The following is a 15,945-nucleotide window of genomic DNA, read 5'->3' on the forward strand; positions in this document are numbered from 1 at the left end:
GACATTTATAGACTCCATGACAGCCCCTCTGTTCCAAGGAGTTTACCTTGTATGCAGTTAGGATAAAATCTCCCCTGCACAAGGACTGTGCACTACGTCAGCCCTGTCTGAGGTCTTCCATTGGACTGAAAGTGCACAGGCCTTACGTTTGCTCTCTGCACAAGGGCGAGGGAGCTAACTGATCTCCCCAAGAGTTCACATTCCAGCAAAGGGCTTCAAACAGCAACACAATTATGTCAAGCTGCTGCTGAGATGTGACTATTGTATCTGTTGCTACCCTAGCCCACCCTCCCAAAGAAAAAAGTCCTCAGCAGCGAGCGTCAAAGTCTGGATCAACTGACTCTGCCTTACAGGGCTAACAGTAAAGGCTACATTCAGCAGTGTAGATGCTCAGGCTGGATGGGACAGAGTTTCGGACCCTGTGCTCCAGCCCATGCCTGAATGTGTACTTTGCAATTTTTGAAGCCCATGAGCTTAGTCAGTTGAACCAAGCCCTGAGGTTTTGTGTCTTTGGCTTCTTTTCACCCAGGCCGTGTCTACACTAGCCCCAAACTTCAAAATGGCCACACAAATGGCCATTTGGAAGTTTACTAATGAAGCGCTGAAATGCATATTCAGCGCTTCATTAGCATGCAGGCGGCCACGGTGCTTTGAAATTGACGTGGCTCACCGCCACGTGGTTCATCCCGACGGGGCTCCTTTTCGAAAGGACCCCGCCTACTTCGAAGTCCCCTTATTCCCATCTGCTCATGTGAATAAGGGGACTTGGAAGTAGGCGGGGTCCTTTCGAAAAGGAGCCCCGTCGGGACAAGCCGCGCGGCGGCGAGCCGTGTCAATTTCGAAGTGCTGCGGCCGCCTGCATGCTAAAGAAGCGCTGAATATGCATTTCAGCGCTTCATTAGTAAACTTCCAAATGGCCGTTTGAATGGCCATTTCGAAGTTTGGGGCAAGTGTAGACATAGCCCCACAGTGTAGTCATACCTGAAGGGGGTAGATTTTCAAAGGCACAGATGGGACTGCCATGCTCAACTTCCACTGAAAATCACCTGTGTTTCAACTGAGGTCCCCAGCTTCCTTTTGTGTCTTTACAAACCACTTTATCCATTTGAAGCCTGGGGATAGCTAATTCACAGGCCCAGGTTTGTTGGTCATTTCAGGGCTCTGCTTCCTTGTTACCATTTCTGTATAGAAAAGCAGGAATTACTGGAAAGCCAGCACATGAGGGGAACTTACTTTCACAACATCCTCATCAGAAGACTTGCATTCCACCAATTCAGAGATGTCCGTCACTGCACTGTTCTCCTCAATGGAAACCACTTTGAGGGGCACGGCAACAGTCTTCCCCGTGAGAATTGCAGTATTCAGAATTTCTGCATCCTGCACGCAAAACCAAGCACAGCAGTGTTATAACAATTCAAAGATAAAGCCACAAGAGTGGTTCGAGAGCTGGTGTGTCATTAATGGAGACATGCCCATTATCACCAGTTGGTGATCTGACCCAACTGTCTCCAACTAGAAGCAACCTACTCAAATGAAGTAAATGCAAAGTTATACTCTCTGCGTCAGACAAACTCTTATATGCACATGGACAGTCTATTGGCCTCAACTGCACACTCTAATATACAAAAGAAAATCATTGCAGTTTTTCATCTAAGAAGGGCCCCACTTTCAGGCAGCTTCTGTTTCATACCCATGTTATAGGCAAGCTAATTAAGGCCAGGTCTGCACTAGGGGACAAAATCAAACTAAGATATGCAAACTCCAGCTAAGTGAATAGTGTTGATGTACTTTAGCTTGAATTTCCATGGTGGCCCCACTCTGCGGATGGTTGAGAGGGAGGGTCGAGAGAAGGCTCCTCTCTCTCTTCTCACGCTGCTCTGGTAGAGCATCAGAATCAACAGGTGCATGATCAGGGATCAGTTTAGTGGATCTCTACCAGGCCCGCTAAACTGACCCCGGGAGATCGATCTTTGTGATCTCCCAGTAAGTGAACACAGCGGCCTAAGAGTACAAATGCTTACTACTAAACACGGCACCCACAATTTACTTGCCAAAACAGGACTTCACGTTTTTTTGCTGAAAAGGGCTGTAGCTGTAAAGTTTGGAACTCAACCTTCTCCACAGATCAGGATGGTGTTATTTGGATGCAAGCCCTTTGCAAAAATGGGGGTTAGCATGTAGACCTGAACTTTTCAGGAAGATGTTGGTTTTTTTTTTGATATGGCTGATGACACTACTAAGCCATAAAACAACGTGAGGAACCCAGCAGGTGTTAGTGATGCTACTAACTACAGATGAAATAAGAAGGAAATTCAAAAGCTTAAAATTAACTCTGAAAGGGTAAAAACCTTTTAATTCACCTTTGAACAACTAACAGAAGTTTCACTTTTCTAACAATTTCATCATCATGTTGCTCCTACGACTGACGTCGAGGTAAAATTCAAGGCTTTATGCAGCCTTTTAACTTCCATCTCTACAAAGTGAATAAAAATCAGCAAAAGCACCAAGGGCTACTCTTAAAGCACACAGGTCAACAGGAATTTTGCCTTTGTCATCAAAAGAAGCAAGACTGGGCACTGATGCTCTAGCTATTGTTTTATTTTCAATTCAGGTTTAACTGGTTTAAATTCCACACAATTCTTCTTTCTTTTTCTTAAACTGGTCTTGTAATATTTTACTCTGTGCTTCATCTCTTCTCCTTGTTTAAAAAACAAGTCAAGACATTTGTTTATAATATAAGAGGAGAAAGAATACTGACACTTCTGAAGAAGTGAAAAACCCAACAGATTATAAGGCACTTACATACACACACCTCTATCCCACATTATAAATAAAGTACAGAATTTTCAAACAACGGGGTTTGAAGTGGTCTATCTTCGGGTATGTCTACACTGTAATGTTCTGGTGACATAAGCAATGTCAACACACAGTCTCCAAACAGTAAGTCGCCAACTCACATCTACACTTCCACCTCCTGTCAACATGTTTTGGACACATTTTTACTTCCAAGGTCAATAGAATAGCAAAGCAATGAGGGTAGGTATCCCACAGTGCCTGGTATCATCTTTAGTTGCTAAGCATAGTGGGAATGCAGCATGTGGCATAAGGCATCCTGCGAATGTGGAAAATATCCCATCAGCCACTCTTTGCCTCTAAGCCCTCCTGGTACTTCTGGCTTACTTGCACACAATTTGAAATTGCTAGTGGTTGCTCTGTGCTCCAGCATCTGCTGTGAGGCACCACGGATCACAGACTTCTCTCTTATGCTGTGTTCAATGTGCTGAGGACATCAGGCATCGCAGCAGAGCTGCTTTTGCTCTTAGTGTCCAAGAAGGGAGAATCTGAGGAGGACAACAGTGTGAGCGACATGGACAGCAAGAACTTGGTATTGGCTTTGGCAGTCATAGAGCATTTTTCCTGTGTAGGCTGCTGCTTTCGGGCTAGGGACACCTGCAGTGAGTGGTGGGATCGCACTGTCTTTTAGGCATGGGATGAAGAACTGGCTACATACTTTAGGATGCATAAAGCAACCTTCCTGGACAGGTGTGCTGACTTGGCCCTCGACCTGTGGCACCAGGACACCCAAATGACAGCTGCGCTCTGAGTAGAGAAGTGTGTGGCAATTGCTTTGTGGAATCTGGCGACCCCTAACTCCTACTGCTCAGCTGCAAATCAGTTTGGGGTGGGGAAGTCTACCATTGGCACTGCAGCTCGCCAAGTGTGCAGAGAAATAAATCACATTTTTCTGCACAGGACTGTGACTTTGGGAAATGTGGATGACAGTGGCTGACCGTGCAGAAATGGGCTTTTCTAACTGTGAAGGGACAATCAATGGTACACGTAATCCAACTGCAGCACTGTCCCATCTGGCCACAGAGTACCTCAGTCAGAAAGTGTATTTCTCTATGGTGCTTCTGGATCCCTGGGGGTGTTTCCTAAATGTGGAATGGTCGGGAAAGGTGTCTGACACACGAATCTTCAGGAACAGAATACAGAAAGCTGCAGGCAGGGACCTTCTTTCCAGACTACAAGATTACAGTGAGGGACGTGAAAATGCCCATAGTGATCCTCGGTAATCCTGCTTACCTCTTAAAGACCTGGCTTGTGAAGCCTCGTAGGTGGTACCTGAACAGCAGTAAGGAGCAGTTCAACATCAGGTTAAGCTGGTGCCGTACGGTTGTTGAATGTGGCTTTGGCAGACTGAAGGGGAGATGGAGGCGTCTCTGTGGGAGGCTGGACCTTATGGAGAATCATATCCTCATGGTTTTGGTTGCGTCCTGCTGCTTACATGATTTACGTGAGAGATGGGGGTAGTGTTGCACTGTGCCTGGGCACACGCTTTCAACACCCAGACACTTGTGCTGCCAGAGGTGCCCACAGGGTGGCCATCAACATCAGGGAAGCTCTGAGGAACAACCCTGACAATGACATTTGTATGTTTCGGGTTCCTTCCCTGCCTCATCATACTGCTCCCCATGAGCAAGGCTTTCCTGTTACACCAAGGGATGTTACAGGCTTCCCTTGGGGGTCGTAGTGATTGGCATGGAAGGTATAACACACAATAAAATCACTGAACACTGCACCAATTTTTCCTTTATTCATCAGTGCAAATCACGGTCATACAACAGCAAGTGAGAACGTGCGCTGGTAAGGGAGGATGAGGGTTTGGTGAAAGCACCACAACTGCGTCATCATCCAGCTGCTAAAGCCACAGCCGTATTGGGGAGTGGAGTGTGATGGTAAAAACATTCCCAGACATTGAAGAGGATCGTGTGGGCAGAGACGTAGAGGGAGGAGATGCTGAATACTGAGTTTTACAGGTGCTGCTAGGGAGGGGTCTGTAAGAGTACAGAGGGAGGGAAATGGGTAAAGGGTTGTGATGAAGGTGCTGGCAGGGAAGCCTTTTGCAGTTGTGTTCACTCTGCATCTTAATTGGCTGCTGAAGTATTTCAGACTGGTCTTGCATGAGATTCAGCAGACTTTCAGTGGTTTCTGTCTTCCATCTCTTCAGCTTGCTTCTCTCCTCCTCTCTGTTCATTTGGAGTCGTGAGTGTTTCAAAAGTCCCTCATTAGGTCCTCTCTTCTGTTTTTTTTCTTGAGGTGATGAAGCTGGTCAGCAGTGGAGCTGGGCTGCTTTCTCAATGGGTAGGCCTGCAAAAAGTAGCCATTAACAACAGAATGACTGTAGCAACCCTGTTACAGGTTTGAAATGCTTTACTGAGATGCATTGCACTGAAGAGAAGCTGCTGTTTCTGTACAGGCAGAGAAAGACCTCTCCAGATATGCTGAACATGGTGAGTTTTAAAGCTGGCAGTGAAGGGGGTAAAAAGGGTGGTTGTGGGGGACAATGAAATTTCATTCAGGGCTTGTTCAACTGGTGTACATAGAAAGTATTCTAAAAATGCCGAGCTTGTTCACAGGCTGCCATACCCATGGGGGGACATCTCCCTATTGAAGGTTAACAAGTGCACCTGGGCCCTGCTTCTGAATGCTAGCGTCTGGGTGGGGGCAGCCCCTTAAGCAGTTGACTTGGTACGGCCATGACAAATTCAAGAATAAATTGGGAGAGTGCCGTACCACATGGAACCTCCAGGAGAAAATTCACAAGTACCTCAGAAAAACCTTTAACATCCTCTCCCTGCAAGATTCTATTGATATCTCTGAGAGCATAAATGAGCTCCTTGGCCATAGCGAGCCAGGCAGGGCATAGCCAGCTCAAAGAAACAGAGCCACTGGTCCCCACACCCCACCATGCTGCAATACAGCAACTTACCATACATCTCTTCCATTGCTTCATTCTCCACATGCTGCTGCTGTTCTGAATCTCCATATTCCTATGGATTTGCAAACAGTTCTGGGCTGCCTGTGAGATGGGGTGACCCTGCACTGAGTCCCATCTCATCATCCTCTTCAACAAGGACTTCTTGCTCAGGGTTAACCCCTTTTCTCCTGATTCTGTGGCTTCTGAAGTATCAACTGGGGTCTCAGCTGTGGATATCGAGTCTCCACCCAGGATTCCATCCAGTTCTTTACAAAAAAGGCACGTCTTGGATGCAGCACCAGGATGTTTGTTTGATTTCCTCGCCTTATGGTCAGCATGTGGCAGCTCCTTTATCTCAGCTCTGTGCTGAAGCGTGTCTCACTCAGAACCCTTCTCACAAAAGGGTTTGAGAAATGAGCCCATAAGTATCCCAGTTCTCATAGGTTCCTCACACTTTTGATAGCACCGATTCTTCAGCTCACACACTGCACAGATCTAAAAGCTCAGCAGTGCTCCATGCAAGAGAATGTCTGGAGCGATATCCACCCCTGATTCCCTGTGAAGACACCATGAGACACAGCCTACAGGAAATGGATTTTAAAAGTTCCTGGGACTGGCAGGGGGATGGGGACATTCTCATTGCCTGGCTGCAGAGCAGCAGAGTTCAAAGTGCTGGTTGTAGTAGCTACCTGCCCCCGCCCCCACAAACACAAAGAAGTGAAGTCCTTAGAATTTCTGATAATTTATTAAACAGTAATAACATTTTTTTAAAAACACCTTTTCTCATGTTGGATTCTATCTCTATATTCATGGAATAATCCAGCCAGCCACTTCAAAGATCAAATGCACTATGCCTTTTCCTGTCTCTTTTTATCTTGCTGACACTGTATGTCCTTTGAAATGAATCTTGTGCCTCAGTCTCTAAGCGCCTTTCCTTATTTTCTGCGCCTGAGAATGTTAAACTGTGCAAACTAAGGACTTGACCTGTGAGAGCGCTTGTGGAAGTGACAGAGCATCTTTTCAGGCTCTCTCTGGTCTGCTCTGAAACGATCCTATCTTGTCTTTAGTGACTAGAGTGAATTACTGATGGAGAAATCTAATTTAAAGGGACAGGCTCAGAATAAGACATCTTTCATAAATAGATGCACAACTTCAGGCACAAAACCTACTGTGTGGCCTTGGGATTTATCAGTAGTTTCATCCAATGGTAACCTACCTACCACATGCAAACGAACAAGAAGAGGTGTGAACACAATGCGAAGATGAAAATGTAACACCAGCCTGGCACTGGGTATAACTTACAGTGACCTGAATGAGAACCATGAGAGTTTATTCCAGTGGTGACTTCAGAGCTATTCAAGCACGCAAATAGGCAATCAGTGGAATGGAATAAAATAAACATGAAGAACTAAAACACTGAAGAAGAAGGTAGCAATGGGGTCTAGTGGATAAAGCCACAAGCTACTGAGCTGAGCTTGGATGATAAATCTTATGTTCCTGAGATATGTGAGCACTGGGACACTCTCCCCATATCACAAGGAGGACAGAGGCAGCTTCGTAACTAAGCTGGTATCACAACAGGAGGATGGTGAAAATGCTGAAAGTGTGATACAATAGTAGCAGCTTCACCAAAATTAGGGGCTTGCTTCACCCTGCAGCAAAACTCTGAGTCTGGAACAAAATAATGGATTTGCCATAATAGATGATGGCATCACATGCCTCAGCTCTGGTATCCTGCCTTCACTGGACCCAAGCCCTGGGCGTAAATTCAGCTGCAGCAGTTTGGAACAGAGTTCCAGTAAATATTTTTAAATCCATGGAGTGGATGCCCTGAGTCCCAGGAAATAGTCTTTGAGCATATGAGCCCTGCCTAAACCTCTTCTGGTTCACCCATCCCCTAATCAGAGGCTGCTACTTTACTGGCCAAAAGAAAATGATCTGTGCCTTTTAAGAAGGAAAAAGCATAGACATCCAATACCAAGGAAATCCTGTTTTCTATGTTCTAGAGCAGTGGTTCTCAACCAGGGGTATGTGTACCCTTGTGGGGGTACACAGAGGTCTTCCAACTCATCTCGATATCTGCCTAGTTTTACAGCAGGCTACATAAAAACACTAGTAAAGTCAGTACAATCTAAAAGTTCATTCAGACAATGACTTGTTTCTACTGCTTCGTATGCCTTACGCTAAAATGCAAGTACAATATTTCTATTCCAATTCATGTATTTGAAAATAAGATGGTAGAAAGTCAGCCAGTTTTCAGTAGTAGCCTTCTGTGATATTTTTGCAGGCTTTGGTAAGTAGTTTTTAAGTGAGGTGTAACTTGGTGGTACGCAAAACAAATCTGACTCCTGAAAAGGGTACAGTACACCCCTGAGTTATGCGGGGATTGGGTTCCTGCAATCCCTGTGTAACACAAATTTCACACAAGTCAGGGGAGATGGGTAGCCTGGTTCTTGGCTCCCATGGGCTTGCAGGAGCTGGAAAACTGACCAGCCCACCAGCTCCTAGTTCCCAGCTCCCTGCCACTTACTGGACCTGTAAACCAGGTTGACTTTGATTCCCGTCTCCTTGCCACTAGCAGGACCTGGGAAACTGACCAGCACATGGCTGGTCAGTTTCCTGAGTCTCGCCAGTGCAGGGAGCCAGGAACCAAGAGAAAGCCTCATCTGGGGTTGCTGCTGGAGGGTGGGCTGGGAGCCCAGCCACTTCCCAGTCATGGTGCAGCGGGGAACACCTGATTCCACCAGCCACAGTTGCTGTGGCTGCCGGCTGGGCTCGGCACTCCAGCCGTGGGGAGGTGGTATCCACCCTGCTCCCCAGCCAGGGATCCTGTGGCTGCTGGTGGGGCTCTGCACCCAGACGGCTTTCAGCCACAGACCCCGCCCAAATCCCCCAGGGGGCGCCTGGGGCTGCGCTGGAGGAACTTTGCTCTGCCAGCAGCAGCCCTTTAACAAAGTGGGGTAGAGCTCTCTGTGAGGGGTGAAGAGAGCTGGCACAGCACTTGGCTCCTCCAGTTCACCTCCACCAGCCACTGCGGGGAGGGGGCAGGGGACCCCCTTGACTGGGGGACCTCCTTCCCTGTGCCGTGGTGGCAGCAGCTGGGGCCGCTGGCAGGGCTTTGCTGGTTGGGGCTGAGATGGCAGAGCCAAGTGCTCATCCAGCTCTCTTCCCCCTTCACAGGGGGATCCCCTGCCCCAATTGCACAACATATCGAATGTGCGTATCTCAGGGGAGAACCGCACAGTAGTCTGAAACGGTTGAATGGCACCTGTTTCAAGACTCAGACTATTGACCTCAGACTATTACCTGAGGACTACGTTTGTCAGCCAGTGGTATGTGCACCCTTTGGGGTACAGGAGAGAAGTTGGGGGTACTTACACTTTTTTGGAAGGGGGTACTTTTAAAAAAGGTTGAGAAACACTGTTCTATAGCACAGAGTTGATGTGCCAGTTGTTTAATACCAATCCATCATTTCTGTTTATCTCTTTCCAGTGGATCATTCCAGAGCGTTAATGTTGCTTAAGTGGGTTGGAGGTAGAGATACCACCCCAAAAGTTATAAAACCTGCTAACATTCCCCAAGAGGCTTCTGGACAGAAGAGGCACAAAATTTGACTACCGGCACATTATGAGCAATTATGATACCTCACTCTTCTGCCCTCGGCTAATGGCTTCATTAAGGGAAACTGGACGCATTTGAATGGATTTTGTTTGATTAATTACTTCAGGGACTGCATCCGCAAGAGAAGAAAAATCAAAAATCAAAGATGCAGTTTGTCATGATAAAGCCTCACTGAAGTTTTAAATCTTTTTCCCCCATGGGCCTAGCAACCGTCCGTGCACAATGTGCATGAAGATAATAGAAATGTATTAGACACATTCGCTAATAGCTAATACCATTAGCATGATTAGAGATCCTTGATAGTAGTAAGGAATCAGTAGCTAGGGCACCATGGCATCTGGTCCATCAGAACAAGGATGGAAACCCTTTGTACTTCATCTCCAATTAAATCACTCACGACTCATCACTGGTGTACCATACAGGAACTGTGCAAGTATTATCTGTGAACAAATTGCTTAAGCAACTTCAGAGCTGCAGGCACTTCAATCCTGCAGGTGCCAAGTGCAATATGCTACGCAGGGGTTGCTGCATGTCCAAGCACATGCTTAAATAAAGTCAGGGGCATGATTCTCACTTCTGTTGTCCATACACTTGGTGCTGGAGAGGAAGGGAAGGGGCAGAAGCAGCCTGAAGACACCACTGTTTGTGCTGTATTCTGAGACAATTTGCCTCCATATCACTAACTACTGTTCTGCTCCCCATAATGCACTACAGGTTGAACTTCTCCAGTCTGGCACCCTCAGGACCCAACTGGTGCTGAACGAGAGAATTTGCCAGACCACGGGAGGTCAATATTGTCTAGCAGCATTATCAACACTTCCACTGCTTACTGGGCTCTTAGAAGACATTTAGAGGGTAAATTCCAGCAGAGAACACTGAGAGCCAGGACTGGTGGCTATAAACAAACTTTATGGGACCAAGTGAAACTTGGCCACACCCATCATAAGAGGTCTCCCAGCTAACTAAAGTAATGCTGCATTATGGATGTTGCTGGATGAGACCTGGACTAGAGGGGTTCAAACTCCACAAGCCACAGGGAGCAGAGAATAGTGGTAGAACAGTGCATTCTAGACACATCCCCTCTCACCTTTGTCCCACTTCCTCCTCTTCATCAAACACACTTCCCATGCTGGGTGCAGTAGTACAACCAACTGGTTTTTCAATAACCAGACTGAGACCTAAACCCACCTTCTGCTGCTACAATGAAGAGCAGCAGCCATTAACTGTAAAGCTTGGAGTCACACATTTCATCACAACAGTGCCACACCAGGCTGTTAAGAAGGAGACCCTGCCCTAATGATGCCCACTGTCACAAGTTTAAAAAAAAAACAAAAACAAAAAAAGCAGATCTTAAGATGGGTAGAGAAAACTTATTTAACAGCATTTTTCTGGGAGGAAATGACTTACAAATCACTGAGGTTGTGGAGGTTCTATGATGATTGTCCTCATTTTCCTACTTTTGTCTGAATGATGTCTGTGTGGTTTGTAATTGTTTCTGTCTGCTGTATTTTTGTAGGTGTGAATCAACTAAGGTGGTGGGGTATGATTGGTTATGTAATTGTGTTACAGTAGGTGATGACTGTTTCATAAAAGTATACTAAAATAATTGGTCAAGGTACAGCTAAGCAGGACTCAAGTTAGGAAAAGAGTGGGAAGAAAGGAAAAGGAAGGCAGGAAGAAGAAGGAAAAGAACCTGGCAGAAGAACTCACCTCCAAGACGAGCCTAAGAGCAGACCTGCCAGAACTTCTCTGCACGACTGTGAGGTGCAGCATCCAGCGCCCAGAGAGACTGACTTTATCTGGCCAACAGGGGAAGCCTGCCTGCCTTTATCAGGATTGGTGAGCATGACACCGAGTGCTTAGCATGTATTCTGCTTGTTCGATAATTGTCAGTAAATAGAGAATACAAAAATTATTGTGTAAGGCTTTTTCAGGGACAAAGACCCTGCAGACCTGCAGGAAGTTATGCCCTGAGCTGTAAGAATTGGGTAAGTGTGGGAGTTTGAATCAACAGGCTCACACCTTGAGTCTACACATTGGGTAAAGGTGTGCGTGTCCCAAAGTGTTGAAGGGAAAAAGAAATTTGTGTGGGTAACACGAGGACCAAGAATAGGGCTGGTAAAGAGCCTGTTGCCAGGAGAGAAGACCCCTGCAGAGAAAATATTCCTGAGGGGTGTTTCGATCCCCCTTCTGGCTCCTCTATTCAAGGACAGGCCCATTAGCGTAACAGAATTGGGCCCACAATCAGCACATCTATGCACAGGCTGCCAGGCAGCAAACTGGAAAGAAAAAAGAGGAAGATGTGGATACAAAGGTCTCTCAAAAAGCTGAACAAAACCTCAGAGAGAGAAACAAACATGGATGATATAAAAACACTGAGATTGGCCATTCAGCAGAGCAAAGGGTTTTATAACGGTCTAATTTAACAATGTGTTTAAAGAGCTCTTGGGGTCTGATTCAAAATCCATCAAAGCCTGGAAATTGAGTTTCTGAACTCCACCAGATTGCGTCTCATTATTGCAGCAGCCTGAGGTATTCATCAGTGCAAGTTAATGGTGGAGCAGAAGTTGGACCTTTGAGATCACATTGGGCAATGTTAGAAACACCTGTCACTACATTTAGTATCTGCCATAATAATGCTACCTGCTTACACTTTGAATAAGGATAGGGAACTTTTTAAAAAAAGCAGAATGTAAATTAAACAGCCCATTATGCTGTGGATACATGCAAGCTACTAAGAAACCTTATGAACAACATAGAACCAAGATGTAGGTAATTTTAACAATTGCAGTATCTCTGACATTTCCCCTTTCTTTAGTTCTTAAGATCTCCCAACAAGTAGTCTACCGTCTGTGCATGCAGACATTGAAGTTCATGATTTTAAATCAAATCTCTTTTTAGCGAGGAAAGAAGCAAAAACATGTAAGAACTATCTATGGATTTGCCTCCTGTTACTTAAAACCATTGACAAAATAATGCAAAGTAAACTGTCTAAAAATAAGGAAAGAAACAGGATGAACCTTGAGCATATTCAAATATTCAGCCCAGAATGAGGGTGTTATAAAGGTGTTACAGCCCCCTTTAGAAAAAAACAAAACAAAACAAAGCCCACCACAGGCTGTGATTTCCAAAGTGAAGTAGGTGAGCTAACTGCTCTGCTCCCACTGAAATTAGTGGGAGTTGTGTGGCTAGATCTTCTAGATGGCTTTTGCAGATTTGAAATTGCCTTTGCAAACCTGCCAACACTAGGGCACATAGTCCCAATAATGCAACCACAAAGCCAATGTTTTGGTATGAAGAATGAGAAAACCTGGAAGCTTTTGACTGAGAGAAGTCTTCCTGCCACACAGGAACACAATAAGACTCTTCCGATATATGAAGGGGAACAGAAGTATCATTTATACATATTTCAACAACAGACAGAAATATTAAGGAACATTTTCATGTTTGTTTCTTTACTGGTCTGCTAAGATTAATGCAGTGTTGTAGCTGTGTGAATCCCAGGACGTTAGATAGACAAGGGGCATGTCAACTCCTCTTTCACCAACAGAGGTTGATCCAGTAAACTATATTACCTCACTCGTTGTATGTCTCCGATAAAGTTAACGTCCTCACTGTGAGAAGCACATACAAAGAATTGATTTACTCTAGCACAAGAAAAATTAGTTTAAAAATTAATTGTTATGTTTCAGCTATCACCTAGTTTTTTATTAGCCAGTCCCAGTATGAAAAATGTATCATACAACAATCTAGCTCAATCTATGGATGTTTTTTGCTCTCTGGATATTCAACACCTTTACAAAAGGACCAAACCATCAGACTCCACCCAAGGAGGTAGAAAAGATATAAAATGATATCTCCTTTTATATAATCCTGAAGTTACACCATGAGCTCAGAATGAGCTCTGAGGTCACAATGATGCAAGGAAATAAAAAAAAAAAAAAGCCCATCTACCGAGATCTGCATACAAATATATTATGGAATATTTTGGACTTCTGCAACATACATTGTAATGGTCTCCTACTGAGATACATGAAACAGATAGGAGGCCTAGAGAGCCAGGCACTTAATTGAGCATCTGATGAAGTGAGTCTGTGCTCACGAAAGCTCATGCTCAAAACTTTTCTGTTAGTCTATAAGGTGCCACAGGCCCCTTCGTTGCTGTTACAGATCCAGACTAACACGGCTACCCCTCCAATACTAGGCACTTAATTAGCTGTGATTCAAGCGCAACCAATCACGTTAGGGCAGAGAAAAAACTCAGATTCATTTGTCTCCTTTGTTTAGCTGAAAGATGATGCAATTGAGAAGCCCTAAGGCTGGAAATAGTACATTATCCCACATGAGAACAACTGGAAGGAAAGTTTACTCACAGTAACATCACTCTATTCTTTGCAAAGACAAAACTGCCTTGAAAGTCAATGAGCTCTTCTGAAATGCCTTTGCATGTCCAAATAATGGAAAGCAGGAATTTAGATGCTATGTACATTCACCCTGACCTATTGCCTAAATACCTCCACGGATCTCGATCATTCAAATCTCATTACAAATGGGGAAATAAGGAGTTATGTCCTTGGAATTAAAATGGTATAAAAACACGGTGGCTACATCTACTTAAGAGGCTTGTCCCAGCAAAACTGGGCTTTTGTTGGTAAAAGCCTCAGAATGTCTATACACAAAACCAACAAGAAGTCCTGTGGCACCCTATAGACTAACAGATATTTTGGAGCATAAGCTTTCGTGGGCAAAGACCTGCTTCATCAGATGCCCACGAAAGCTTATGCTCTAAAATATGTCAGTCTATATGGTACCACAGGACTTGTTGTTTTTGAAGATACAGACTAACTTGGCTTCCTGTCAGCCGTTCTGTTGAGAGAGGGCAGGGCAGTCTGGCTGCTCTCTGTCAACGCAGCGGATTGCTCTTTCAATCTGCTTTTATGTATAGATGCAATCTCTTGACAGAAGTTTTTCCAGGAAATCCTTCCCATCGACAGAGGCTTTCTGTCGACAGAGGCTTCTCGTGTAGATGTAGATCTTACGTTTACACAGGCGTATGCAGGAAGCTGAGTGCACTAGGGTGGGAATAAGGAATTAGATGTGAATATTACTGATAACATGGCAAGTCAAAATTCTCTGCTTCTCAATAACATGAGAAGTTTTTAGACTCTGAGCCAATGCTACCAACAGACTACAGATTATGGGCTGAACCTCTCTAATCCAGCACACTCTGTTCTGGCAACATCCGTAGTCTGGCATGGTTTTAATTAGCTGGATATCCACTTATCAAGGGTGTGGCCAAGTTTCTCGTGCTCCCATAAAGTTTGTTTCCAGCCACCAGTCCTGGCTCTCTGTTCTGTTCTGTTAGTTAGCTGTAATTTACTCCCAAATGTCTTCTAAGGGCCCAGTCAGCAGTGGAAGCGTGAGTAACGCTGCTAGACAATACTGACCTCCTACCGTTTGGTAAATTCTCTTGTTCAGTACCAGTCAGGCCCTAAGGGTGCGGAACTAGAGTGGTTCATCCTTTAGCAGAGACCTTTGGGCAGATCCTGATGTAAGTTACACCAGTGTAACTCTCAATTGGCTGCATATGAGGTACCACAGATCAGAATCTTTCCTCCTATGCCTGTTCTGAGAGTTCAGTTTCACAGTATATTCAGCAGCATTGGTATTCAGAAGAAATACTGTGCTTTCTTAGAAAGGGAAAAACAAAAAAACCCCACAGCCCTGACATCTTATCGCCAGAATAGAGAGGTCTGCATGTGCTCACATTTGATTTGTCGCATATTCCTCAAAGGCAGGCACCAATACAGTGACCTCTCCAGGAATCTGGCACCTTTGTTCCCATCCGAGATCTTACGTTGACGTCTGTGGGAACTCTGTGCAGAGACCAGAGTAGGGAATATGGACCTTAGTTGCTTGGATTTATCTGAAGGGCAATCCCTGTGTTCATCCAACCTCTGAACTGTAAGAAGGCAAGCATTCAAGCTTGGCTAACTTAGGAACTAATTCAACATTAAATCGTGGCAGAATGAGAAAGCAAAGTGACAGCTATTTAATTAAACTCTAAATCTGATTAGATGGCGTTATCAAGAGAAATCCACCGGAGCCTAAGGTCATGAGAATGGTCCTGTTTACCATTGGAAAATTCTATCAGTGGAACTACATAGTACGATGTTAATCATAGCTTTGTGATGAACGTTTCTTCCTGTGCACAGACACAGTCTTGAATTTGAAAAACATGGGTTGCATGTCTGGGGAGGTGACGCAGATGCACTGGTGGTGTTTTCATTTAGAAGGAAAGTTCTGTGCAAGACTTCGTGGGAGAAGGGCCTTCAGGTATAACAACTTCAGTGTAACAACTTTAGGACTAGGGAAGTATTTGCAGCGTGGCAAAAAGAAGAAACCCTCTGGCAGTGTGGTGCTTCCATGATTCCTTACCCATTATGCCCAGATTAGCAGCAACATTCTGGCAACAGGCTGTATTTGCAGTAAACTCTTCCATATCCGTCAGCCCTGGGGCTGGGAGGCTGCTGGGCATTTAGATACGCTGATAGCCACTGCTG

The 15,945-nt window shown here is 45.1% G+C and overlaps 1 protein-coding gene across 1 annotated transcript in view; it reads right to left on the minus strand.

The window, feature by feature from the left end:
* Positions 1–15,945, minus strand: part of TMEM132C (transmembrane protein 132C) — a 278,501-nt gene that overhangs the window by 48,049 nt on the left and 214,507 nt on the right. The window contains exon 5 of the mRNA XM_075013049.1: positions 1,234–1,377. Within this exon, the coding sequence (XP_074869150.1) occupies positions 1,234–1,377 (144 nt within the window). The remainder of the gene's footprint in view (positions 1–1,233; positions 1,378–15,945) is intronic.

Source organism: Carettochelys insculpta, chromosome 18 (genome assembly GCF_033958435.1).
Source record: "Carettochelys insculpta isolate YL-2023 chromosome 18, ASM3395843v1, whole genome shotgun sequence".
Lineage (NCBI taxonomy): Eukaryota > Metazoa > Chordata > Testudines > Carettochelyidae > Carettochelys > Carettochelys insculpta.